The sequence below is a fragment of the Xenopus laevis genome, chromosome 8L, assembly GCF_017654675.1.
Source record: "Xenopus laevis strain J_2021 chromosome 8L, Xenopus_laevis_v10.1, whole genome shotgun sequence".
Classification (NCBI taxonomy): Eukaryota; Metazoa; Chordata; class Amphibia; order Anura; family Pipidae; genus Xenopus; species Xenopus laevis.
In genome coordinates this window covers 43261146-43283500 of record NC_054385.1, presented here as the reverse complement: position 1 = coordinate 43283500, position 22355 = coordinate 43261146, and the positions used below count along the sequence as shown (strand labels likewise).

The 22355-nt window shown below is 39.5% G+C and overlaps 1 protein-coding gene across 2 annotated transcripts in view; it reads right to left on the bottom strand.

Moving 5' to 3' along the window:
• Positions 1–6534: 6534 nt before the first annotated feature.
• The window catches only part of alg13.L (ALG13 UDP-N-acetylglucosaminyltransferase subunit L homeolog), a 54774-nt gene continuing 38953 nt past the window's right edge, over positions 6535–22355 (bottom strand). For both annotated transcript variants that reach the window (XM_041572747.1, XM_018229861.2), the window contains exons 22-26: positions 20370–20468; positions 18780–18820; positions 10733–10895; positions 10073–10367; positions 6535–8371 (exon numbers count right to left, since the gene is read on the bottom strand). In XM_041572747.1, the coding sequence (XP_041428681.1) occupies positions 10096–10367; positions 10733–10895; positions 18780–18820; positions 20370–20468 (575 nt within the window). In that variant the 3' untranslated portion in view covers positions 6535–8371; positions 10073–10095. The remainder of the gene's footprint in view (positions 8372–10072; positions 10368–10732; positions 10896–18779; positions 18821–20369; positions 20469–22355) is intronic.

Here is a 22355-nt window from a genome sequence, read left to right as displayed (position 1 = left end):
TCACCAAAATAAATACCCTGGTATAGCATTACCAAAATAAATACCCCTGGTATAGCATCACCAAAATAAATACCCCTGGTATAGCATCACCAAAATAAATACCCTGGTATAGCATCACAAAAATAAACACCCCTGGTATAGCATCACCAAAATAAATACCCTGGTATAGCACCGCCAAAATAAATACCCCTGATATAGCATTGCCAAAATAAATACCCCTGGTATAGCATCACCAAAATAAATACCCCTGGCAAAGCATCACCAAAACTCCCCAAAACAAACATGGCTGGAATGATCCCCACTCCACCCATTACCCACTTGTCAGAGTAATGTATGGGAAATGGTCAATGAGTAATTCTGATCAGAGGTGTGCCTGTTAGCGCTAAGCGTGCTCTAGGCAACACACCCTATAGAGCAGGGGTCCCCAACCTTTTTAACCCGTGAGCCACATTCAAATGTAAAAAGAGTTGGGGAGCAACAAAAGCATGAAAAAAGTCCCTTGGGGTGCCAAATAAGGGCTATGATTGGCTATATGGTAGCCCTATGTGGACTGGCAGCCTACAAGAGGCTCTACTTGGGACTATAATTAGTTTTTATGCAATTAAAACTTCATTTCAAGCTTGAAATTCAAAAATAAGCCCCTTCTTTGAGGACCCTGAGAGCAACATACAAGGGGTTGGAGAGCAACATGTTGCTCACGAGCTACTGGTTGGGGATCACTGCTATAGAGTATTAGGGATGCAGTAACAGATTAAGAAAGGCAGTAAAGATGTTTACGGTAGTAAAGTCAATCTAAGGCCAACATGACACGGGACACTTTTCAGCCAGGATATTTCAAAAAGCTCAAAAGAGCCCCTGCATCTCCCATTTATTTGAATAGCAAACGCCAGGAAGTTGTCCTTTACTGTCTCATACAAACAAAAACACCCCAACCTTGAATAATGGCAGACGGCTTCAGCAGATTTTATCTAGGTTACTGCATATCTAGGAGCTTGTAAATGCATGCCTGTGTCCTATCACAGTTTCTGGATTCTCTATGCACTTTAAAAGCAGATTTCAAGCACAATGCTGCACCTAAGTCAGATATATACAACATGCTACATGCTCTTGTCTCTTGCACAGCTTATATGCCATTTTTACTGCCCCAAGCATTCTGCTTAGAGTTTACTACCCCTGGGGCTTAAAGTGACTTGGGGACAGTGTGTGGTTTAGAAAGTTACCGAGGCAGAAATCTCGACATTTCCTAGTTATTTTCAACATCATTTACACAAATTATGCCAAGAAAAAGATATGATTGCATCCTCTGAGACTAAGCAAGTTAAACAGACAAAGTGGCAGTAATAAAAGTTAATCTGTGTCATTTGTTGACCCTTCTGAGTCAGAGCACTAATATGTACGATGGCTATAACAAACACAAAGGGCCTGAGGGACAACAGCAGCTCCGAGTCTCTCGTTGTCCATATCTGAAATGCTGCTCCATTTCACCGATTCAGGGGGAGATTTATTAAGGGTTGAATTAAAAATTTGAATTCGAATTTACGATTTTGTTATGGTCATTCGAATTGTGAATAATCCAAATGATTCAAATTTTAATTTAAATTTCAAGTTTTATCAAACCTTGTCCCTTTTAAAATACGAATTTGATCATTCGCCACCTAAAACCTCCCGAGTTCATGTATAAGTCAGTGGGAGAGGTCCAGTGACCCATTTGAAAAAACTTGATTCTAGTTTGTTCGATAATATTCATTCGAGTTTTAGATATCTATTTTTTATTAAATAACCCCCCAATCAAATTTTATATTCAAATTTGAGTTTAAAAAAAATTAACTTGAATTCAAAATTCGACCTTTGCTAAATGCGCCTCTCATAAATGTCTTTGGTCACAGCAATCTCTTAGTTTGAATATGACTGGGCAGACTACTAAGCAATTTGGCATATATCAGAATATTTTCTTCAAACTGCTTTTTTTGCCTTCAAAATGCCATTAACTTGAGAAACATCTGACCTTCTGTCCTGCATTTTGGAAATATGCACGTAAAGCCTCGCATTACTTATTTCTAAATGTAGTTTAATTCAAGGTGTCTATTCTAAAAACAGGAAACTTTCTCTGGAAACGCATCAAGACCTGGAGATCTATTTTACAAGTCAGCAAAAGTGATTAGGACGCTCCGTGTTCTTTTTGCATGCTCTTCTAATGATTAATAAGCTTAACGGGGAAACCTATTTCTTTTACAGCACTGCCCAGTGGCCTACTTTTCCTTAACAAGGAAAATATTGATAGTTACAGCTGCAATCTATACAAAGTCTTTGCATATAAAAATATATGTGAACACTAAAACATGAATAAAGCATGTTGGTTATCTTTTGAATGGAATGTTCTTCTGGAGAGGCTCTTTTCCAAAAATAAGAGATAAAAGTGGAGTCTATGAACCAGAGGTGATGGCAGTGCAATATTTATTTTCTTCCCTCACCTTATTGCAGGGTGCAATATTGAAAATCATTTAAGAAGACTATACAAAATATAAATCCATTGCTACAGCAGACAACATTTGATACAGTATACACATTATCAACATTGTGTATGGAGCAGCAGAAGCGAGTGGATTGGGTACAATTAAATTCGGGTATAGGAACGTTTTTCCAGAATGCTTAGGGTTTTCTGAATAAGGCGTCTTTCGATAATTTAGATCTTCGTACCTTCAGCCTGCTAAAAAAATAATGTATACATTAAACCCAATGGGATTGTTTTGGCTCCAATAAAGACCGATTATATCTTTGTTGGGATCAAGTACAAGGTGCTGTTTTATTATAAAGAGAGAAAAAGGTCAATTTTTTAAAATTGTAATGGTTTTATTCAAACAGATTCTATGGGAGATGGCTATCCTGGGGCTTTCTGGATAACGGGTTTCCAGATAACCGAGCCTATACCTGTACTGGTATTTGTGGTTGTATTATACATGGCTAAATTTAAGATGGAACCCTTCCAATAGTAAGAACAGGATCAGACTTCTCTCCCAGAGTATGTTGCAATAGGCCCAAACCCTTATGGAAAGCAGCCTAGGGTAATTCCCATGACCCCTTCCTTATTTCCAGCCTAAACCTACAGCATTTGGACTGTTTACATAGAATTGTTGTGTAAAACTCAACCTATAAAAGATGCCTCTTTAAAAAGGTACCGTAAATAACTGGAGGGATTTTATTTTTTTTCTAGCCATTTGAAACCAAATTTTTTTTGTTGGTATCAACCACATATCCCTCGTTTAATAGAACACAGGGGAATTCAGAACATTATTTGTATTTCACAATTAAAGGAATTGATTTTAATGGACTCTGATATTTAAGGAACATGCTTAAGACATTGGCACAAGAGAAAGAGTTATGAAAGCAGTATTGCGAAGAGCCAAGTACCATTCTGCACATTAGTAACAGATGAATAGGCGACCTCCCTGTACTTTGTGTAAAATGTGCGTCTCATTAATCAGATTCTGTGTATGACTGTTGGTTTATTGTACGTTGATGAAACACTGTGCTGAGTAGCAACGACAAAGTACCTTTTTGCTTAATCCCTCAGTTTGTACAACGCAATAAGATATCTGCAAACAAGCATGCTTAATGCCACAGGCCTCCGTCTTTGTAAATGAAAACCTGTAATCTGTTTAGTTTTTTTTTCTTAGGAGAGCTATAGATGCATTTGAGTAAATGGATTGCTTTATTTTTTTATTCTTTGGAGATTTGCAGCAATATGCAGCCAAATGGCATTTTGCCTGCACTTAAAAAAAAAAAAAAAGTTCCAAGCAATGTCTAGTGTGAGAGCTTAACCCTTTCTGTCCCGGGAGAGGGGAGCAATATATTACAATGCCTTGCAGATCATCCAGCACACACGGGTAACAGAACATTCTGAATGTCCATTTCAAAAACGCAAAATAGAATTCACTTAAGAGTGCACTTTGGGTTATGTACCACAGAACAGATATCTATACTGCAGAGAAACTTTGTAAATAAAAAAAAAAACAACATGTATTTATTTCCATGTCTTTTGTAATTAAATTGTACACTAAACTACGGTACTGAATAAAAGCTTTTTTTCAAATGTATGCTTACTGAAATTAAGATTTCTATTCTTTCATACAATATGTAAACATGACAGTTGCCAATAAAGATTTATGAATACATAAAACGGATCAGATTCGTCATTTAACTGGAAAGAGAACATGCTTGCCATTATTATAAAACGGAAGCATCAGTCATGAGGGAAAAAAAATCTTGCCATTAAAAGGGAAGTCTAAAATAGAATAAGGCTAGAAATGCTGTATTTTCTAAACTAAACAAACTTACTGCACCACAACCCTAATCAAACAAATGATTTATGCTTTCAATGTTGGCCAATGTTGTTCCAGTTTATCGGTTTAAATCTGGCTCCATGATCTTTGTCCCTGAAGCTGGAAACAGTAAAGGGGATGTAAATGCAAAAGCAAAATCCAATACAAATCTTTACACAGTCACAGACTGCTCTACAGGGAAACAAACAAAGCTGCTTGGGAAGTAAGGAAGGGGCTCCTCCTGCTGTTCATAAGTATGATTGTTTCCCTGCAGAGCAGTTAGGGACCGTCTGACAATTCCTATCCACAATAGTAAATGAAGGGATTATTTCATTGCAACCAGTCAGGTTTCTTATAAAAACGGTACAAATTTTTTAATTAAAGTATATTGGAAATAGAGTTCTTTTTCGTTAAAGAAAGTAAAAATGGGATTTTATTTTTTTACCTTTACATGGCCTTTAAGGGAGCACACAATTAAAATGTCATATGTGGATTGGAGCGGTCTGTTGCTATTAGTTTTAAACAGGAATATGTTTAGTATCCATGTGATTACAATTTATTGTTTATTCAGTAGAACCCAAACTGCCTTTTTTTCTTTCAAACAATCCTTTACTAGATTTTGAGGGAATAATTCATATAAATATCACTTTTGCAAAGGTTTATTGCAGTTTAAGTACGGGCACAGGTCTGCTTAGGTGCAGGCACCAGCTGGGCTGATTTTATCCATCAGAATCTTTAAATATCCAGTTGGCCATTTCATGTTAAGGACAGTTCTACTTAAAGGAACAGTAACATTAAAAAAAAAGTGTTTGAAGTAATAAAAATATAATGCAGTGTTGCCCTGCACTGGTAAAACTGGTGTGTTTGCTTCAGAAACACTTATTGTTTATATAACTAAGCTGCTGTGTAGCAATGGGGGCAGCCATTCAAAGGAGAAAAGACGCTGGTTCCACAGCAGATAAGCTCTGTATAACATAAATCTTGTTATCGGTTATCCACTATTTAACCTGTGCCATATAGCCTCTTTTCAGTTTCCACCATTGCTACACAGCAGCTTGTTTATATGAACTATAGTAGTGTTTTTGAAGCAAACGCCACTTTTACTAGTGCAGGGCAACAGTATATGATATTTTCATTACTTTAAAACACTCATTTGTTGGTGTCACTGTTCCTTTAAATGACAATGCTACAGAGGATTATGGAATTTCAGCCATATTATAGTCTCTTTAATAAGCACTTTTGCAATTTACATAATAAAAAGGTTATGAGATTAGTAGTTATTTTGTAAATTACATGAAATGTAACCTTAGCTCAGCCCAAACAATGGGCAGGCACAATGACAAATTACCATCTCTTGATGTTTATTGATGTGATCAGTTCTATATCCCCTGTCACACAGAGCAATGGAACCAGTCACATAAGCTTAATGAGAAACCTCCTGCTTCAGGGGGGAAAAGCATTTATCGATTTGTTCAACTATGCCGAGCCAAAAACCAGTGGGTGCTTAGATTACATTTTATGATATTCATGTAAAAACAAATAATAATATGAAATCTAATCCAAAAAAGTAAATGATTATAATACTTATTGCAAAAGGGCTCACAATATCACTCTGAACTTTTCTACATGTATTTCTATTAAGGCTATTTAATTATTCGGCCAGCAAAGACCAAGATTAATGGGGAAACTGCTGTCAAATGATTTACTAAATTTGGAGTAGTGTGAAACAATTTTCAGCTTCTGTGGCAATAAACACACAGGGGTGGTCTTCAAAGGCAAAGAAAATGGTCTTCCAATTTTTTTTTTTTTGAGTTTAGCATTGGTATATTTTGCTCCCTTGGGCACAGACCCATGAGGCAGAATGAAATCAATTTACAAGCAGAAGTTGCTCATCTATAATCTGTTAGGGACAGACCACTTGGCAGGTTATCAATAACTGTAGGGACAGCAGATAACACTATTTAAGAAATGTATAACATCAAAAGAAAGGTTTTTTTGGGTTACATGGCAGCGTTTAGACAAACAGACAAAAGCTTTTCTCGCTTTTGAATTTATGGCAAATTTAGTACATCACTCTAATACTGACCCTTCTCCCCAGTCCATCTCAGTATCATGTTGAATCCGCATATTTTATTCAGTTTTTAACAAATATTTCTCCTTTTCTGAAGGTATAATGTTAGAATCTAATAGCGAAGAGACGATTTCACACACGCACTAGATTTATGCTTTTTATTATGTGCCAGTGAAAAAGTAAACACCAATTCAAATCACCTATTGTGCAAAAATGGCTTACATATTTCTAAATGAAAGAGCGGCGTACAACAAAGGAAAGACTGTACAAGAACATAAATAACAGTACATGTAAACACTTACAAAACAACTTAAGACAAATTAAAGTGGGAAAGTTGCCCAGTCTGAAGCAGATAAGAATGTAATATGGTGTTCCTTTCTCATTCCCTTTTTATTGGTTCATCTGAAGTTGCATGGTGTTCTAGCTATGGCTATGAATGATCAAGTTAAAAGATGGCTTCTATGGCACAGCTCTTCTGTAAAACATTTCAAGCCCTGCTTGAAAGTTACAAGGTTGCAGTTAAAGTAGATCGGCCATAGTATTTCTCATATTACCAAATGTGTTATTTGCCAGTTTCATATTTAAAGCCTGGGGTGAAGAAAAATATTTAAAATGTACCATCAACTGATCCAACGTACGTCAGACCACTTAAATCTATCGTCATGATGCCTCAGCACTGCAATGCCTCCAGATACCTTCACAGCAGCACTGATGGATACAGTGGAATCTTCACTAATGACCCACCCGCTTAATGATCCACCTATGCTATTGTGAGTGTACCCAGAAAACTTAAGACTGTTGGGGTTTCACAAGCACATTCCAGAAACCAGGCAGATAAATTTCTTAGAAGAGATATCTTAAAGGGAAACAATCAATGCACTTTACAGGCATAAATTACTCCACTTACATAGTATGTGACCCTTTGACCAGTCAAAGGTGTTAGAAGGAAAAATACCGCTAGTAGTAGTATTAATCTGGCCATACATAAACAGTAAAGTATTCAAAGCACATCATGAACAAAAAAAAAACCAAAACATTTTTCCTCTTCGTGCTTTGTTTATAAACAAGTGGTAGCTGGCATTTTGCTGGTTACCAAGCATTTGGCAATGGCAACACAGGGGTAGATAGGTTATGGCTTTCCCTTGTTGGAGCACACAGCATGGCAGCTCCTGTGCACTTGAATATAAATGAAAACGAAGAGGGAATGTTCCCTGCACAGAATAAGTTATGTTCACATAATTTACTTTTCGTTAAACAAGGAATAAAGTTCACTGCTCAGAAAATAAATATTTCAGACAGAGCAAACAATTATAAGAATTAGGAAACAGCGCCAACACATAAATATGTTGCCAATGTACAGACTTGCACGCTGGCAATGTCAGATGAACAAAGTAACCTGCAATGACAGTTTTTGACTTGGATATATGTTGGCACAGGTATCACTTTCAAGTTAAAACACAAAAGGGCATAAAATACTACAGAAGTACAAAGAGCAAACCATTAGAGAAGATCACCACCCTCTTTAGGCTAAATATTTGAAGTCAAAACAGCTTAGTGTTTTTTTTAATTACAAGGCCATAGATGAACACAGATGAATATCATGGCAAACAAATGGAAGATTGGCATGATGAATATCTGGATCAACCACTTCACATGTTGACAGCCATTTGGGAGGTAGATGTAGTCAGAGGTAGTCTATGGACACAGTAGCTTCAGAAGGTAGTGCAGAAAGCCTTTCACAAGTGCATAACATGCTTAAAAAGTTATATGATAATGGCCAGTCCCACAAAACGAACAGAAAATCCAATTCCACCAAAATTAAGAAACAAGCATTGACTCTTCACGGTAAAAACTAATATGCCTTCCCAGCACCTCACCACCATATAAGTGTTCTGTTCCATCGCTGTCAGAACCTTCTGTGAAATCACTGATGCAGCAACATTTTGTCCAAAGATTTCGCTATCTAGAATGTAGCAGAAACCTAAGGAAAGAAAATAGTGAAGTTTAAACTTGCATATACACAGCAACGTTGAAATAATGAAACTTATCAGATTTGAGAAGTAAAAAGTGACAGTAAGTGACAGACTTGGCTTTGTTCTTTGATGGATTAAATGGTAAACTGAAATGTGATCACATACGTCACCCTGCAGTTTTTTTCTGATTTCAAAAATGAGTGGGTGTTACTCAGTATAAAGATTAAAATACCTGCATTTCACAGGCAGGCTCTCTGACCACAATGAAGCAAAGTTAAACTATAGCTAAATGCAAGGTGCTGGAACATGTATTTCTCAAAGTTCACAAATAGATATAGGGCACTTTAGGTGTAGGCAGCTTAAAAATAATAAAAAAAAAAACTTGGTGCTGTTTCTTAGGACAGGTTCTCCATAAATTCTATTCTCATTGTCCTTGTCAATCTATTTGCTTTTACAGTTGTTTGTGAATTTGTGAAGCTATTAGACACCATCTATTAAAAACAAGACAAGGCAGAGAAAAGAATCCCCTTATCTACATGGGCCAGAAAGTACTGAATTAAAATATTAAACAAATATGAATTTAAAATACATTTAAAAAGGTACAAAACCATATACTTGTTGGTGCATTTCTGCAAGATACTCCTGTGTTAAAAACTGCTCTTAAAGGAAGGCAAAAGTATCAGGAATTGTGTCACAAATACAGAAACTGAAAGACAGACTAGGGGCAATTTAATTTGGGGACAGATTTTAAACATGCAAAATTATAGAATGCATCTCAGAATAACCAAAGCCACATGGATTTTCATTAAAGTGAGTTTAATGCACAAATGAATGCACTGCTATACACAAAGAAAGGAAAATTAGGTTCAACGGTAGTTATGAATTCACTAGATTACAGTAATGAAGCCTGAGGCATGTAGAAGATAAGATATGCAAAAATTATTATAGGTTTGTTCCACAAGTTTTAAAAGAGAACATTGTAAAGGCATTCAACTATTTTATTTCTGCATTCTGGTTCAAATATTGTTTCATAGGACAGTATTTGGCACACAAGTGTATGTAGCAATTTGGAAAGAGAAAAAAATATATATCAGTGTGTAATGGGGGTAAGAATGTTTAAAAAAAATAAAAAAAAGCAATGACAGTTGGGGGTTGGAGTTATCTATGCCATAATTTTGGCATTTACAGAAAATAAATGGGACTTTATCTATTCGTTACATGTATGTAACCCAGAATTGTAAAATATATGGAGCCTGGTCCCTGTAGAAAGATGCCATACTTTTTTGATCCAACACAAGAAAATCTTCAAATGCACTCCGTGTTGACTAGAAGTCAATTGATTGTGTTATTAGTTTAACCAGATTGTTCCCATTATTGTGACTTATTTTCAATTAACTGGTAATAGCCAATGGTTCCCAAACGTTCTTGAACAGTGAGTTTTAACCCCAGTATTTTAAGTTCATTCGTCTTTGTAACTTCTTAACTGGACACTGATGTGAGGAGTTTGTGCTTTTATTTATAGTTTACCAAGTTGACATTGGCGTTGCCTCAGGCTGCCTGGCCACCATTTCTCATAAGAAAACAGGCAAACACTTTTTATCACTGTTGCACCCGGAAACACAATCCCAACTATCACCCATGTTTTTATTTACATGGCCATGAAGAACCTACACATAAAAAATTATATATTCATGAAAAAGGCAACATACCATAAAAAACCACAAGGTCCTCTTCATATTGTTTGCGGCACAAAATGGGCTGGCGATGTTGGAGTTATGTAGCTGACTTGGTGAATATGTCCAGCATTTACAGCATTATGCAGACGAGGTGAACTGCTGTATGTTGGACTAATCGGGTGCCACGGTCCAACGTAGTGATAAGTGGGCACAATCGGTACACAAGAATCAAAACCCTGTAAGGGTGACTGGTTATAAGGATCAGTCATTAATGGATAATATACTGTCCCATGAGGAGGAGGCAATGGATCCACATTTGTAAAAGGACCTTGGGGGGGAAAAAAAAAATAAAAAAAGTTCTTTACATAATATTAAGAAATTCTCAATGACACCCCTTAGGTTATTTTTTAGCATTTGTGGTTTAAAATTGGGGTTACTGAAGGCTCTGATTTTCCCCACTATTCTTTTCTGTGTGTTCTTTTCCTGAATTTTTCTACCTTTACTTTTCCTTCATTCTTTTTTTTAAATTTACAGAAACTGTTTGTGTCCCCCCTGCATTCCTTCTCTAGACTTCTGCTCCTGTTTTTATTCGCTTATACATTATAGAACCATCTTCTACTACCGCCTGAAAGGATTTTTCTTTTTATAGTCTCTTCCTACTATATTTTTGTCTCTGTGTATTGCCTTTATTACCTCCTGTTTCCAGTGCAATAGGTCTGCTCTCATTGTAGACTGGAGGCGGAGACTGATCAACTACAGAAACAGGTTCTGGAAAGCCTTGGTATGTCTCTACAGGTGTTGGAGGTGGTATCTGTTGGACATATACCATGGAGTGCCAAAAGCTCTGGTGATAACACTGTGGATTACATAAGCATCACATTATTGATATTGTATTATACTTAATTTATATAGCTAAGGGAAAGAAAAAGTTGTGGCCAGTTCAGATAAGAAATAAGACCATCCAAAAAAATGTAAGATTTAAATTTGCCTTTCACACTCCAAAAAAATGTCTTGAGGTGCTCTCAAGATTATTAGAATAACATTACCCTAGGCCAGTGATCCCCAACCAGTAGCTCGCGAGCAACATGTTGCTCTCCAACCCCTTGGATGTTGCTCCCAGTGGCCTCAAAGCAGGTGCTTATTTTTGAATTCCAGGCTTGAAGGCAAGTTTTAGTTGTAGAAAAACCAGGTGCACTGTCAAACAGAGCCTTGATGTAGGTTGACATTCCACTTAGGGGCTACCAAATGGCCAATCACAGCCCTTATTTGGCACCCCATGAACATTTTTCCTGCTAGTGTTGCTCCCCAACTCCTTTTACTTGTGAATGTTGCTCACGAGTTGTAAAGGTTGGGGATCCCTGCCCTAGGCAATAGAGAGGAAAACAGGATTTTTGATACTCACCGTTAAATCCTTTTCTCTGTAGTCAAAAGGGGGACACAGGGACGATGGGGTTAAGCTCCATCCTCCAGGAGGCAGGACACTTAAATAAAAATTAAAGGGGGCGTGCCCTATTGGGCTTAACCCCGCACACTGTGCTCTAGCCTTCAGTTTGTCCCAAAGACTTTGCAACCAGAACAATAAGAACAGTAACCATAAGCCGAGGTAAACCAGGAACTATCCTGGAACGAACAATGGTTAAGCTCGTTCTAATGGGCGGGAAGCCCTGTGTCCCCCTTTTGACTACAGAGAAAAGGATTTAACGGTGAGTATCAAAAATCCTGTTTTCTCTGTCGTCTTAGGGGGACACAGGGACGATGGGGACTTAACAAAGCAGTCCCAGAACCGCAGGGTGGGAACGAGCTTAAATAGACCCAATAGTGAAAGGTAGACTGTAACACTCTTGACCGAGGGAAGCCTGGGCTCAGGAGGGAGTGTTGAGTCTGTAATCTTGCAGGTATCTACAACCAGGCAGCTGCCTTGTAGCTGTGGCCCAGTGGGTCAGAATGTATCACGCCCAAGAAGATCCCACTGCTTAAAAGGGCTCGGATACCTTCTAGTAGAGACCTTAGTTAGAAAATATGTCTGATAAGCGATAATCGGATGTACTTGGCAAAGGAATCATGGAAGTTGCCTGACCTCTGCGAGGTCCCGCTGGTAAGAAGAGAGAGTGTGAATTGCGGAAGAACGTAACCGTTTCCTCTATCCGCGGAGTGCTCGGATTTCGCTGTTTGTAGAAGTTGGGCGCAGCGATGGCACTAAAATCTCCTGATTAATATGAGAAGGAAGAATGAAGGAACTGTACGTACTATTGCTCTATCTTTGTGAACCAGAGAAGCTGGATTATGGAACGGTGCCCTCAGCTCAGACACTCTCCTGGTTGATGAAATGTCAACAAAAATGCCACCTTGCAGATGAGCCATTTACAAAGATTGAGTTCCGATATTCAAATGCTGGGTCCAGTAAGACTTAGGTACGAGATAAGATCCTAACCTTTGACAGGTGGGCGAAAAAAAAAAGGACGGAGCTACATGTGCTACTCCTTGCAGAAATGCACAATGCATCTGTCACCGCTAACAGAGGCTGGTGAGACAGATACCTGTAACCTTAGAGAGCTAGCTGTAAACTCCGCTGCAAAAATAATGATACCCATGGAATGTGGAGTTCCAGGAAGGACAAGTCAGCCTCTTCACATCAGTTAAGTGCTACATCTTGTAATAGGATCTCGAGAAGTAGATTTGAGTGCCATGAGTATTGCATATATGAATTCTTCTGCTTGCCCTTGTCTTCACCAGCTGTACGCAGACATCCCGTCAAGGCGAATAGACCCGGAGTGAGGTACATTGGACCTTGCCACAGGAAATTCAGTGCTGCCCTCTCGTCAGATAGGTTGTACCTATGCCCGTACTGCAATCCGCAACACGTTGTGTCTGGAGCCTGTACAGAACTACTACTAATGCCGTGGAGATAACGGTCTGATTTTCTAGCGGACCCGAGGTAGTATAGTGAGAAGAGGGAGGATTGCGTTGGATCAAACTCCCCCTCGAAGTGTCATGGCAACCAATCTAGATGCCAATGTATCTAGGCAGCCAGTGAGAATCCTGGAAGTCGTCTGTTGGCATTGAAACCCGGTAGATATATCTGAGACTGTCCCCAGCGATTCGCAGGTTCCGAGAATGCTTCTGGTTAAAGCTCCGCTTCACTTGGATATACCTGGTTTCGTCTGAGGAAGTTTGCTACAATGTCGGGGCATTCGTAGCATGTGTATAGCTGATAGTCTTACAAGCTTCCTTCCACCCAAGCTCAGGCTTTGTCCACTGCTGCTAGTGCTTCTCTGCTGCCCGTTTCTGCTTGTGAATTGATGTAGACTACAATGGTGACGTCTTTGCTGCAGACATACACCAGTTTTGTTTGTAACCGATGTGCCCATATGTTTAGTGCTAGTTGTACAGCTCGTAACGGCAAGGTATTGATTGTCAGCATGAGCTCTTCTGGATACCTGCGCGGACAGGTTGTTCTATATTGCAATTCCGGTCTTGCAGACTGGCACATGTGGGTATCACAGTCCATTTGAAGACTGCCCTATGGTTAGGTTGTTTGGCTGTAACCATTACTGGAGAGCCGTTCTAGTAGAAACAGGTTGATGATTCTGGACAGAGGATCCCCTTTTTCATGGTGATTCATTTTGTCTGAAGAGGACGCAAGTGTATCTATGCGAATGGAACCGCTTCTCTGGTCAAGACCATTGGCCCCAGCTCTCTCATTACGAAGAGACTTGTTGGTCTCTGAATGGAAAAAACAGTGAAAACGATTTGACGTCTGACCCTGTCCTGTTTGTCCCATGGGAAACATAGCGACTGTGTAAATGTGTTGTGGACATGGTATCTGGGAGCTGGGTTGTAAGTTGGATTCTTTACCGCTTGATAGCCCACTGGACTTCCTGAGCATGGTTCGGATACCGAGCCTTCCTGGCCTTGTCTTCCGACCTGGTCTTGAATAAAGATCGTCCAGGTGTGGGTGACAGAACTCCCCTGCAGTCGCAAGGTTTCTGCAGATCTTGCCATCAGAATAAGAAGAGAGTCAAAACTGTAGTGCTACCAACCGGTAGTGGCGATTCGCGAGGAAAATCGAATATCCCTCTGGATGTCTACTGACATCATTAGTTGCATTGAATCAGTTATTGTAGGGTTTCCATTTTGGAACGCATGAGCTTGTTCAATTGTTTGAAGCCGAACCACAGTTGGGAACTATGAAGCGTTGGTGTTACACCACCAGATTTCTTCGGCTGTGGTACCTGTACAATAGTTCTAGACTGCTCCATCCTGGCAATAAGTTTAAAGAGGGGGAGGCGGGGTGCGATGGCCCTCCTGGTAAATGAATTTCCGGGAGGGGTGGGGTTTAGGGATGTGACGTCTAGGAGTTATCCTTCTGTCACCCTTTGTTGACTCATGCAACCAAGGAATGAAGGCTTCGATCTTCTAGATGGTCGGTTGTTATGGAAGTAACTTGCCCCATATCTGTTCCCCCGATTTTGAAGGAGATGCCCCGTCGTGAAGTAGTCTTGTTCTCTGAGTACTTGAATGCACCTTGGCCACAACAATTTTGACGCTTAGCCGATCCTGGAAATCTGGATCTAGGTTGGGCCAGGAGGGTAGTTCGCCTGTAAATTGAGCAATGATTTACGCAAGTTCTTCTCCACATAACCATTGCCCTAGGACTGAAAATGACAGATGTCTTTGAACGGGGGTCTGCTTGAGCAGTTTTTGATGCACAGGTTCTTCCCACAGCAACAGACAGAACCAAATGCGGGCCATATTTTGAGAAGTATCTAAGGAGGTAACACCTAGATAAATCAATGCATCTGCTGTTTCCTGAGTGTCTTACAGATCACTTCTCAGTACTCCCTTCTCAGAATCCTGCATTGTAGTGCTGACACGAAGATAATTTGCTCTTAACAGCATTTTAACCGTTTAACTGCCGGGTCCCTGATGCTGCCGCCTTTAGTTATTGGCACGTGGTAATTTTTACAGTCTGGATTCCGGATTATCTATACGGAGCCTTCGTATTGCCAAGGGATCTGGCTACTTGCCTACCAGTTCCTTTGGAAATGGATATTACAACTTCATTTTAGCTCGGAATTTTCTCTCTCAGGAGCATTACATTCCTCTTGCAGTAGACTGTTTATGAGAGACTTAGAATCTCAAACACACCTTTATGATTCCGTCAATTTCAAATTGACTCTCTCTTTCCTTACTCGCATCATGAATTTATATTTCCCTACCATATTATTGGAAGGTGAAGTTTTTCCCCCACAGGGAAAATGCCCAGTCAGGAATTGACCTGACTGATAATTACGGTGAAGTCATCCTAGGGTTAGTTCATGTGCTACCTGATGACTAATGACTGCCAGTCTTTTCCTAAATTTACAGCAAAAAACAGGCAATCCTTGTCGTGATGCTAAGGAATTAGGGAGGTGACTTGCCAAAAGAATCTTATGGTGATACAACATAGCTGCCTCCCGGTTCCTGTATATAGTCTTTAGTGGAATACCTTGATTGGTACTGCTACTGGACTGGGGTTGCTATCTGAAGCAGATTTGGCCCCTTGCCCCACTGAACAGCACCGCACATGCAATAACCACCCGTGCTGTGGGGGGTACTCTCTCTCCTCCCCCGGCTTAGCTGCAGCCCACTGGCCTACCTGCTGTCATTTGTGGGCCCCTGCTGGTGATCATGCATGTATGAGTTGAATAACTGATGCTGGTACAGGAGAGCCTTAGGCACTGCGGATTTGACCTTTTTGCACCGCCAGAACGTGCTCGGTATCTTTGTGGCAGTAGCTGCATAGCCAAAACACCCCCATGCAGCTCGCAGCCGACGTACACCGCTATTTTTACAAAATGGCCGCTGGAACGCATTTGCGTTCCAGCAGCGCGTGCGGCAGTGCAAATGGCGCCGGACTCTCAGACCCTCCAGAGTAAAGGACCTCACCTCAGCCTCCTTTTCTGCCGATATGAATGCTAGCAGCGCATTTGTTTACCGACCGGTAAATATGCAGGAAGCAGCCGCTCTGCGCCGCTATTATTTCAAAATGACCGATGGAACGCATATGCGTTCCAGCGGCGCGCGGCAATGCATAATGGCGCGGAACGCTAAGTCTCTCCAGAATGAAGACGCTCACCTCGCCTCCTCTCCTGGCGATATGAATGCTAGCAGCGCATTCGGTTACTGACCGGCATGATGCAGGAAGCCATCCAGGAGAGGTAATAGCCGGCACTGAGGGACCAGTTGAGCGCTGTTCCGTGGATGGAAGGAGACAGACATGTTGGTCCTCCCGTCACCTGAAGTGAGGTTTAACCCGCAACCAGGGGAAAACTCTTCGGAGGTGGGTTAGGAGGGAGGGAATTCTGCAGCAGAATAGCACCGCTGGAGCCCTCTGCCCATAGTTACTAAGGGCTACCACCGGCCAGACCCTCTACCCTCCAGTGAGGCGCAGGCAACGTCTGGATGGTCGTTATAGCCTTCAAGGCTAGGATTTGACCCCGGTGTGCTACTCCATGTTGGGGGCTAACTGTAGAAGAGACAGGTAACCCTGCTCTTAGTATCACCCCGGGTGTCAGACAGGGCTGACCGTAGAATCATCTATTCCTAGATAGAGTGCGTAGTCCAACCTCCTGGTAGCAGGACACTTAAAAAACTGAAGGCTAGAGCACAGTGTGCGGGGTTAAGCCCAATAGGGCACGCCCCCTTTAATTTTTATTTAAGTGTCCTGCCTCCTGGAGGATGGAGCTTAACCCCATCGTCCCTGTGTCCCCCTAAGACGACAGAGAAACCTCTGCAGGGCAGTAATTTTTGTTTCGATACAGTGGCATATCCTCTCTAAAAACATGCTCGTGTATAATTCTCCTGTGGGGAAGATTTTAGACATGCAGTCCTCTTCCACACATCAGACCATTGCTCAGGTTAGGGATTTCTGGCTATGGTTCCATTCAGAAGCTGGGAGTGTTTTGGGAGAGTAGACAATTTATTGGTACGGGCTTTGATTTCATGTTTCATGTATAATAAATATCATTAGAACATATGGGTATATATTAGGTGCATAGTGAACTGCCCAAGCCTGCAGATATTGTGTGCATGAATGAGATCTTGATGCATGGTGTACACCATGTTCTTATCTATAAGGAAATTTACTCATAATGAAGGCAGTAAACATATAAATTAATAGTAAAAAAAGCTGCACCTCCCTATCTAGTGGTTCTTGAGGGCTCTAGCGGATAACATCTGCACTTCAGCTCCCTAAAGTACCTCAGTAAGATTACCTCTTGTATTATTAAAATATCTTCCAGTCAACACACACAGTTAAAGCACCATTTTAAAAAAATATTTAATACATAACATTGCCATGTATAAATAAGGACATTTTTATACTACAAGGACTGGTATTATCCTGCCAAGGGATAATACAATTTTGAGAGTAGACATATATACAGTAGTCTGTGCCAGTCTGGCCCTGCTTGGAATTATATTGCATTCTCTCCTATCCTTTCTTCACTTGTCCAATCGATAACTCGTCAATTTAAGCCAAGGTATATTTGTGATAGATGCAACCAAAATTGTGATAACATTGCCATATATAAATGAGGACATTTTTATACTACAAGGACTGTTATTATCCTGGCAAGACATTATAATAAAATTTTGAGCATGCAACGGAGCAGTGCAGCTACCTTGCAAAGACTACACACATATATATGGTCTGTGCCAGGGCTGTTTTTTATTCCCAGTCTGGACCTGCTTGGAATTATATTGTATTCTCTCCTATCCTTCCTTCACTTGTCCCATCGATAACGCGTCAATTTTAGCCATGGAATATTTGTGATAGATGCAACCAAAATTCTGATTCACCCTTAATGCAGGACTACTGTAACTCAATTAATTGGCCTTCCATGACATAAATGCTGCTGCCATACACATTAGGTCTTCACAGTCTATCAAGTTTATGAACAAAGTATAAAGTTTGAGCAAGTATGGGTCATCCCCTCCGAGTACCAGCTCCTCATCTCGTTCTTCTGTAGAAGTGCGTGCACTGACAATACACCTTAGCAACTGCTCTTACATCTCTATACTATTACTGTGTGGTATGTATTTGAAAAACATTTTGGAACTATGTTTGATATGTACAACAATGTGAACACTGCTTTGTATTGACTAAATTCTATGTATAAGTGTTTCTATAAAGACTCTTTTTGCAGTAACACTTGTTTATATAGATTCTATTTGGTTATACTTTATTGATCTACTCTATTATTCTGTGTTTTTCTTTGAGGACCCTGCACATATTTAACTTTCCGCTGTAATTATTGCATAAGCAAAGTGTGCCCTCCAATAATTTACATTTCTACAGAATTTTTTCTCCCAAAAGCTGTAGTTTTGAGAAATGTGCTTGCATTTTAATGTTCAGCGAAATATCAGGTGTTCTGTTATATCGAAAATTATGATTTTGGAATGATTGCTATTTAAGGGGGACTAATACAATAAGAAACAAGTAATTCATACCACTGTGTAATTTTGATATACAGGTATTGAACCCATAGCAACGAGATTTTTTTTTGAGAGTAGGTGGCATATTGTCTCCCTCTTCTTTCCAAACCAGAATGAAGGGAGGATGAATGAAGGCAATCTAGACAATTCTTACATACACCAGGAATTGCCCGATGGCTTTGAATGTTTACAATGATAGAAGTTCAAACCCTGTATGTTATATTACTTGCATAAATAGTGAAGAATACATAGAGCTACTCACCTGCAATCCCAAGTTAAAGTAATACTGCAAAACCTTTGTGTCTAAATAGAAGACAGACATGTTCTAGAACTGTTGAAGATTTTCCACACAAGTACATATACAAAGTAATAAAAACACATTCTAAGCAAGTTCCATCTTCATTACTTATTTTGCATGATTTTAAAATTAAATGTGGCTATAGTGGGGGGGGGCACTTAAAAAAAAAAAAAAAAAAAAAAAAAAAAGATTGACTGCGAAGTGTCAATTATTCTTATATTGTGTCAATTATTCTTATATTGCTTATCTTTTTTAGATAATGCCCCTTTGGTCTGACTTTTTTGGATTTTTATATTGACTTGGTTACTACTCTAAATTGGATTTTTGTAACCAGGCAGCTGTTGACATTCCAAATGGCTGCAAGACAAATAATTCAAAATCAAAGAAAAACAAACAATGAAGACCAGTTGCAAACTGCCATGGGACCTGTTATGCAGAATGCTCGGGACCTGGGGTTTTGTAATCTGTAATTTGGACCTTAATACTATACCTTAAGTTTTCTAGAAATATAAACATTAAATAAACCCAATAGGCTGTATTCCAATAAGGATTAAATATATCCTAGTTTGGATCAAAGTACAAGCAACTACTTTATTATTATAGCGAAAAAAGACAATTTTTAAAAATTCTGATTTGGATAAAGTGGAATCTATAGGATATGGTCTTTTAGTAATTCGGAGCTTTCTGGATAACAGATCCTATAACTTTACTACAGTCTTGAAGTTATTTAAGTTAATACAAAGGAGAACCGCTACCCCTTAAAGATGATAAACTACCAAAAGTAAAAAGTTAACCAGACACCTGCCTGCCCAATATATGATCTTTAGGTGCTATAACAATTATCTACTCTACTGGAAATACTTCCCTTAAATAACATACGAAGAGAACATCATGCAGAACCAGGAAACTTGCCCTCCCATACCGCTATTCCTCCTGTACAAAACCACAGAGGCAGGTAGCGATCTCCTGGCATCCTGCAAACCTAGACTCATCTTTTAGATTGCAAGATAGGAGAAGAGTGATTGCCCTTGGAACAAATATACATCAGTGGATAATGCTATCAGAAATTAATTCTATATTTAAAAGAAATCCAGGATCAGCTTCTTGTCTAGGCTGCACTGATGTATTCCAAAATGAGAGCCAGAGGAGAAAGCAGATGGCCATGGGTACAGGATGAAATTTCTCACAGCCTCAACCCTTATAGAATTGTGCCCTGGCCCCTTCACCTTCATAAAGATCTATGAGGTCTCTGACATGACCCCGCTAATGATTCAAAGGCATTTGCTGAGATAATCTGACCTCTGCCCATCAACACATTGGCTAAAGTGATACAGTTGCTTGCATTTAGTATGACAGCATCGGAGAAAGCATTAGCTGTTTTCTCCTACATCCCTTTAAGTTATTTAGGTGCTGGAATGCAGTGGTCAGTCTACATAACTTGATCCAAAGACCAACATTGTAAAGTCACAACTAATTGCAAACTGGGTTCAGCAAATGTGCATCCCATAAATACATTTGGGTCCAGTAATATTTTTTATTATAGTTATTTCTCACCTCTAGGTAAGTCATTGCCACTTGGATCGCAGGAATATGGAGGTGGTGGTGGTGGAAGAGGGACAGTGCAATCTCCCATCTCTCCAGGACAAGGGGGTGCTACGAAACAAAATTAAATAAACACCCTGATTTAGACTAACTTTAAAAGGGAAGTAGAAAAAATAACATGTGCACAAAGTTATCTCCAGCACCCATTTCTATCATTATTGTAAATCGGGAAATTGCCGGTTTTCATTTTTTTTAATGAACACTGAAGAGCCAACATGACTCGTATTGAAAAAGAGTTCTGCGAGATGAATCAGCTCATTCCCTTCACAGTCCCCTCTACCAAAGAAGCTTCATCCAAAGGACCTTAAAGGGATACTTTTTTCCAAAACAATCAGTTAATAGTGCTGCTCCAGCAGACTTACGCACTGAAATCCATTTCTCAAAAGAGCAAACTGATTTTTAATATTTAATTTTGAAATTTGACATGGGGCTAGGCATATTGTCAGCTTCCCAATAGTATAAAATCCAGGTCTCACTGCAACTCCTTCAGAAAGCAGTTCCATAGTGCCGGACTGGCACTTTCTTAAATCACATGACCAGGCAAAATTACTCAAGATGGCTGCCCACACGCCAATATTAAAACTAAAAAAATACACTTGTTGGGTTAGGAATAAAATTCTATATGATTGAGTGAATTATTTGCAGTGTAAACCGTGTAATACTGAAATAAAAACTGCACCATACAAATCATGTCAGAATCCCTTTAAAGGAATGGCGAGAGGATTATGCAGTTCACACGCCCCTTTTAGATCACTCCGAAAACAACAAGCTGGAGAGAGTGTACTATTTTTGGTCGCATAGTGGCAAAGAAACACACCTGTGTTTTAATAGGGTGAAAATGGCAACCTATTTAAAAAGGTCATCAATGAATTTTAGGTTTAAGTGCTAATTTAGTTGACAGATTTGTACTGCACTGTTTGCTATTGATACCAATTTTAAGTCACAATATCCAGTAGAATTCCAGGCTATTTAACACTTATCCCTAGGAAAAAATTGTAATCTTGAGAAATGGCATACCTCTTTTAAAATGTAAAGTACAGCTTAATCAGGACATTACATGAATGAAACATTGCCTAACAGCTCGAAACTAAGGTACCAATTTAAATTCTGTTACACCGCAGGAATCCTAGAATGTAATAATGGAGTAGCCATCTCAGCTTCTAAATCAGAAGCAATTTGCAATTATACATTATAAACAACTTTATTTCTACAAGAGGAAACCGTTTACAAAAATGACTGATGCTGGAAAACTGGAGGAATCCATTCAGTTCTGTATGCACAAAAAACAAGTGTTGGAATACATATTCACAATACATAAACATTGGGGCTGTTTCATGAGATATGAAAGCAATTATTAAGCAATTCAAAATATCAATATAAATTAGGCCACATACAGTGCTTTGTAGAACAGGTTTGTATGTAAAATATACCAAAGGTTTTGCTTTCCCTCAGCCAAAGGACATTTGTTGTACTGTTGATAGCAAAAGCTTGACAAGAGCACCACCTCCTGCCTCTGTTAAAACACAGAGCCAAGTTACTTCTACAAGCAAAAAAAAAAAAAAGTTACATGCACAATTTCCCAATACCGTCAGTATAAAAGTACCGTATTGCTAACATTCCCAGCATCTTGTTTCTGCTACCAAGGAGCAGATTTATCAAAATGCGCAAAGTAGAGCTCACTACAGACTAACTCACCCACTTTCTATTAATTCCTATGGGATTGTTAGAATCTGTATTTATAAAATGGTGAACTTCCCCTATTGATACATAAAGTGTTGGCTATTAAAACACCTAGGCCTGGATTTTCCTCTGCGACGCCCCTAGGCTGCATGGTCCTAGCACCACACACTCCCAGTGCTCCTTAGGGTGGCATGGCACCCCTAGAATTTGCCACCCTAAGCCCAGGCCTGAAAACACCTTGTGTAGTTAAGCCCTTTA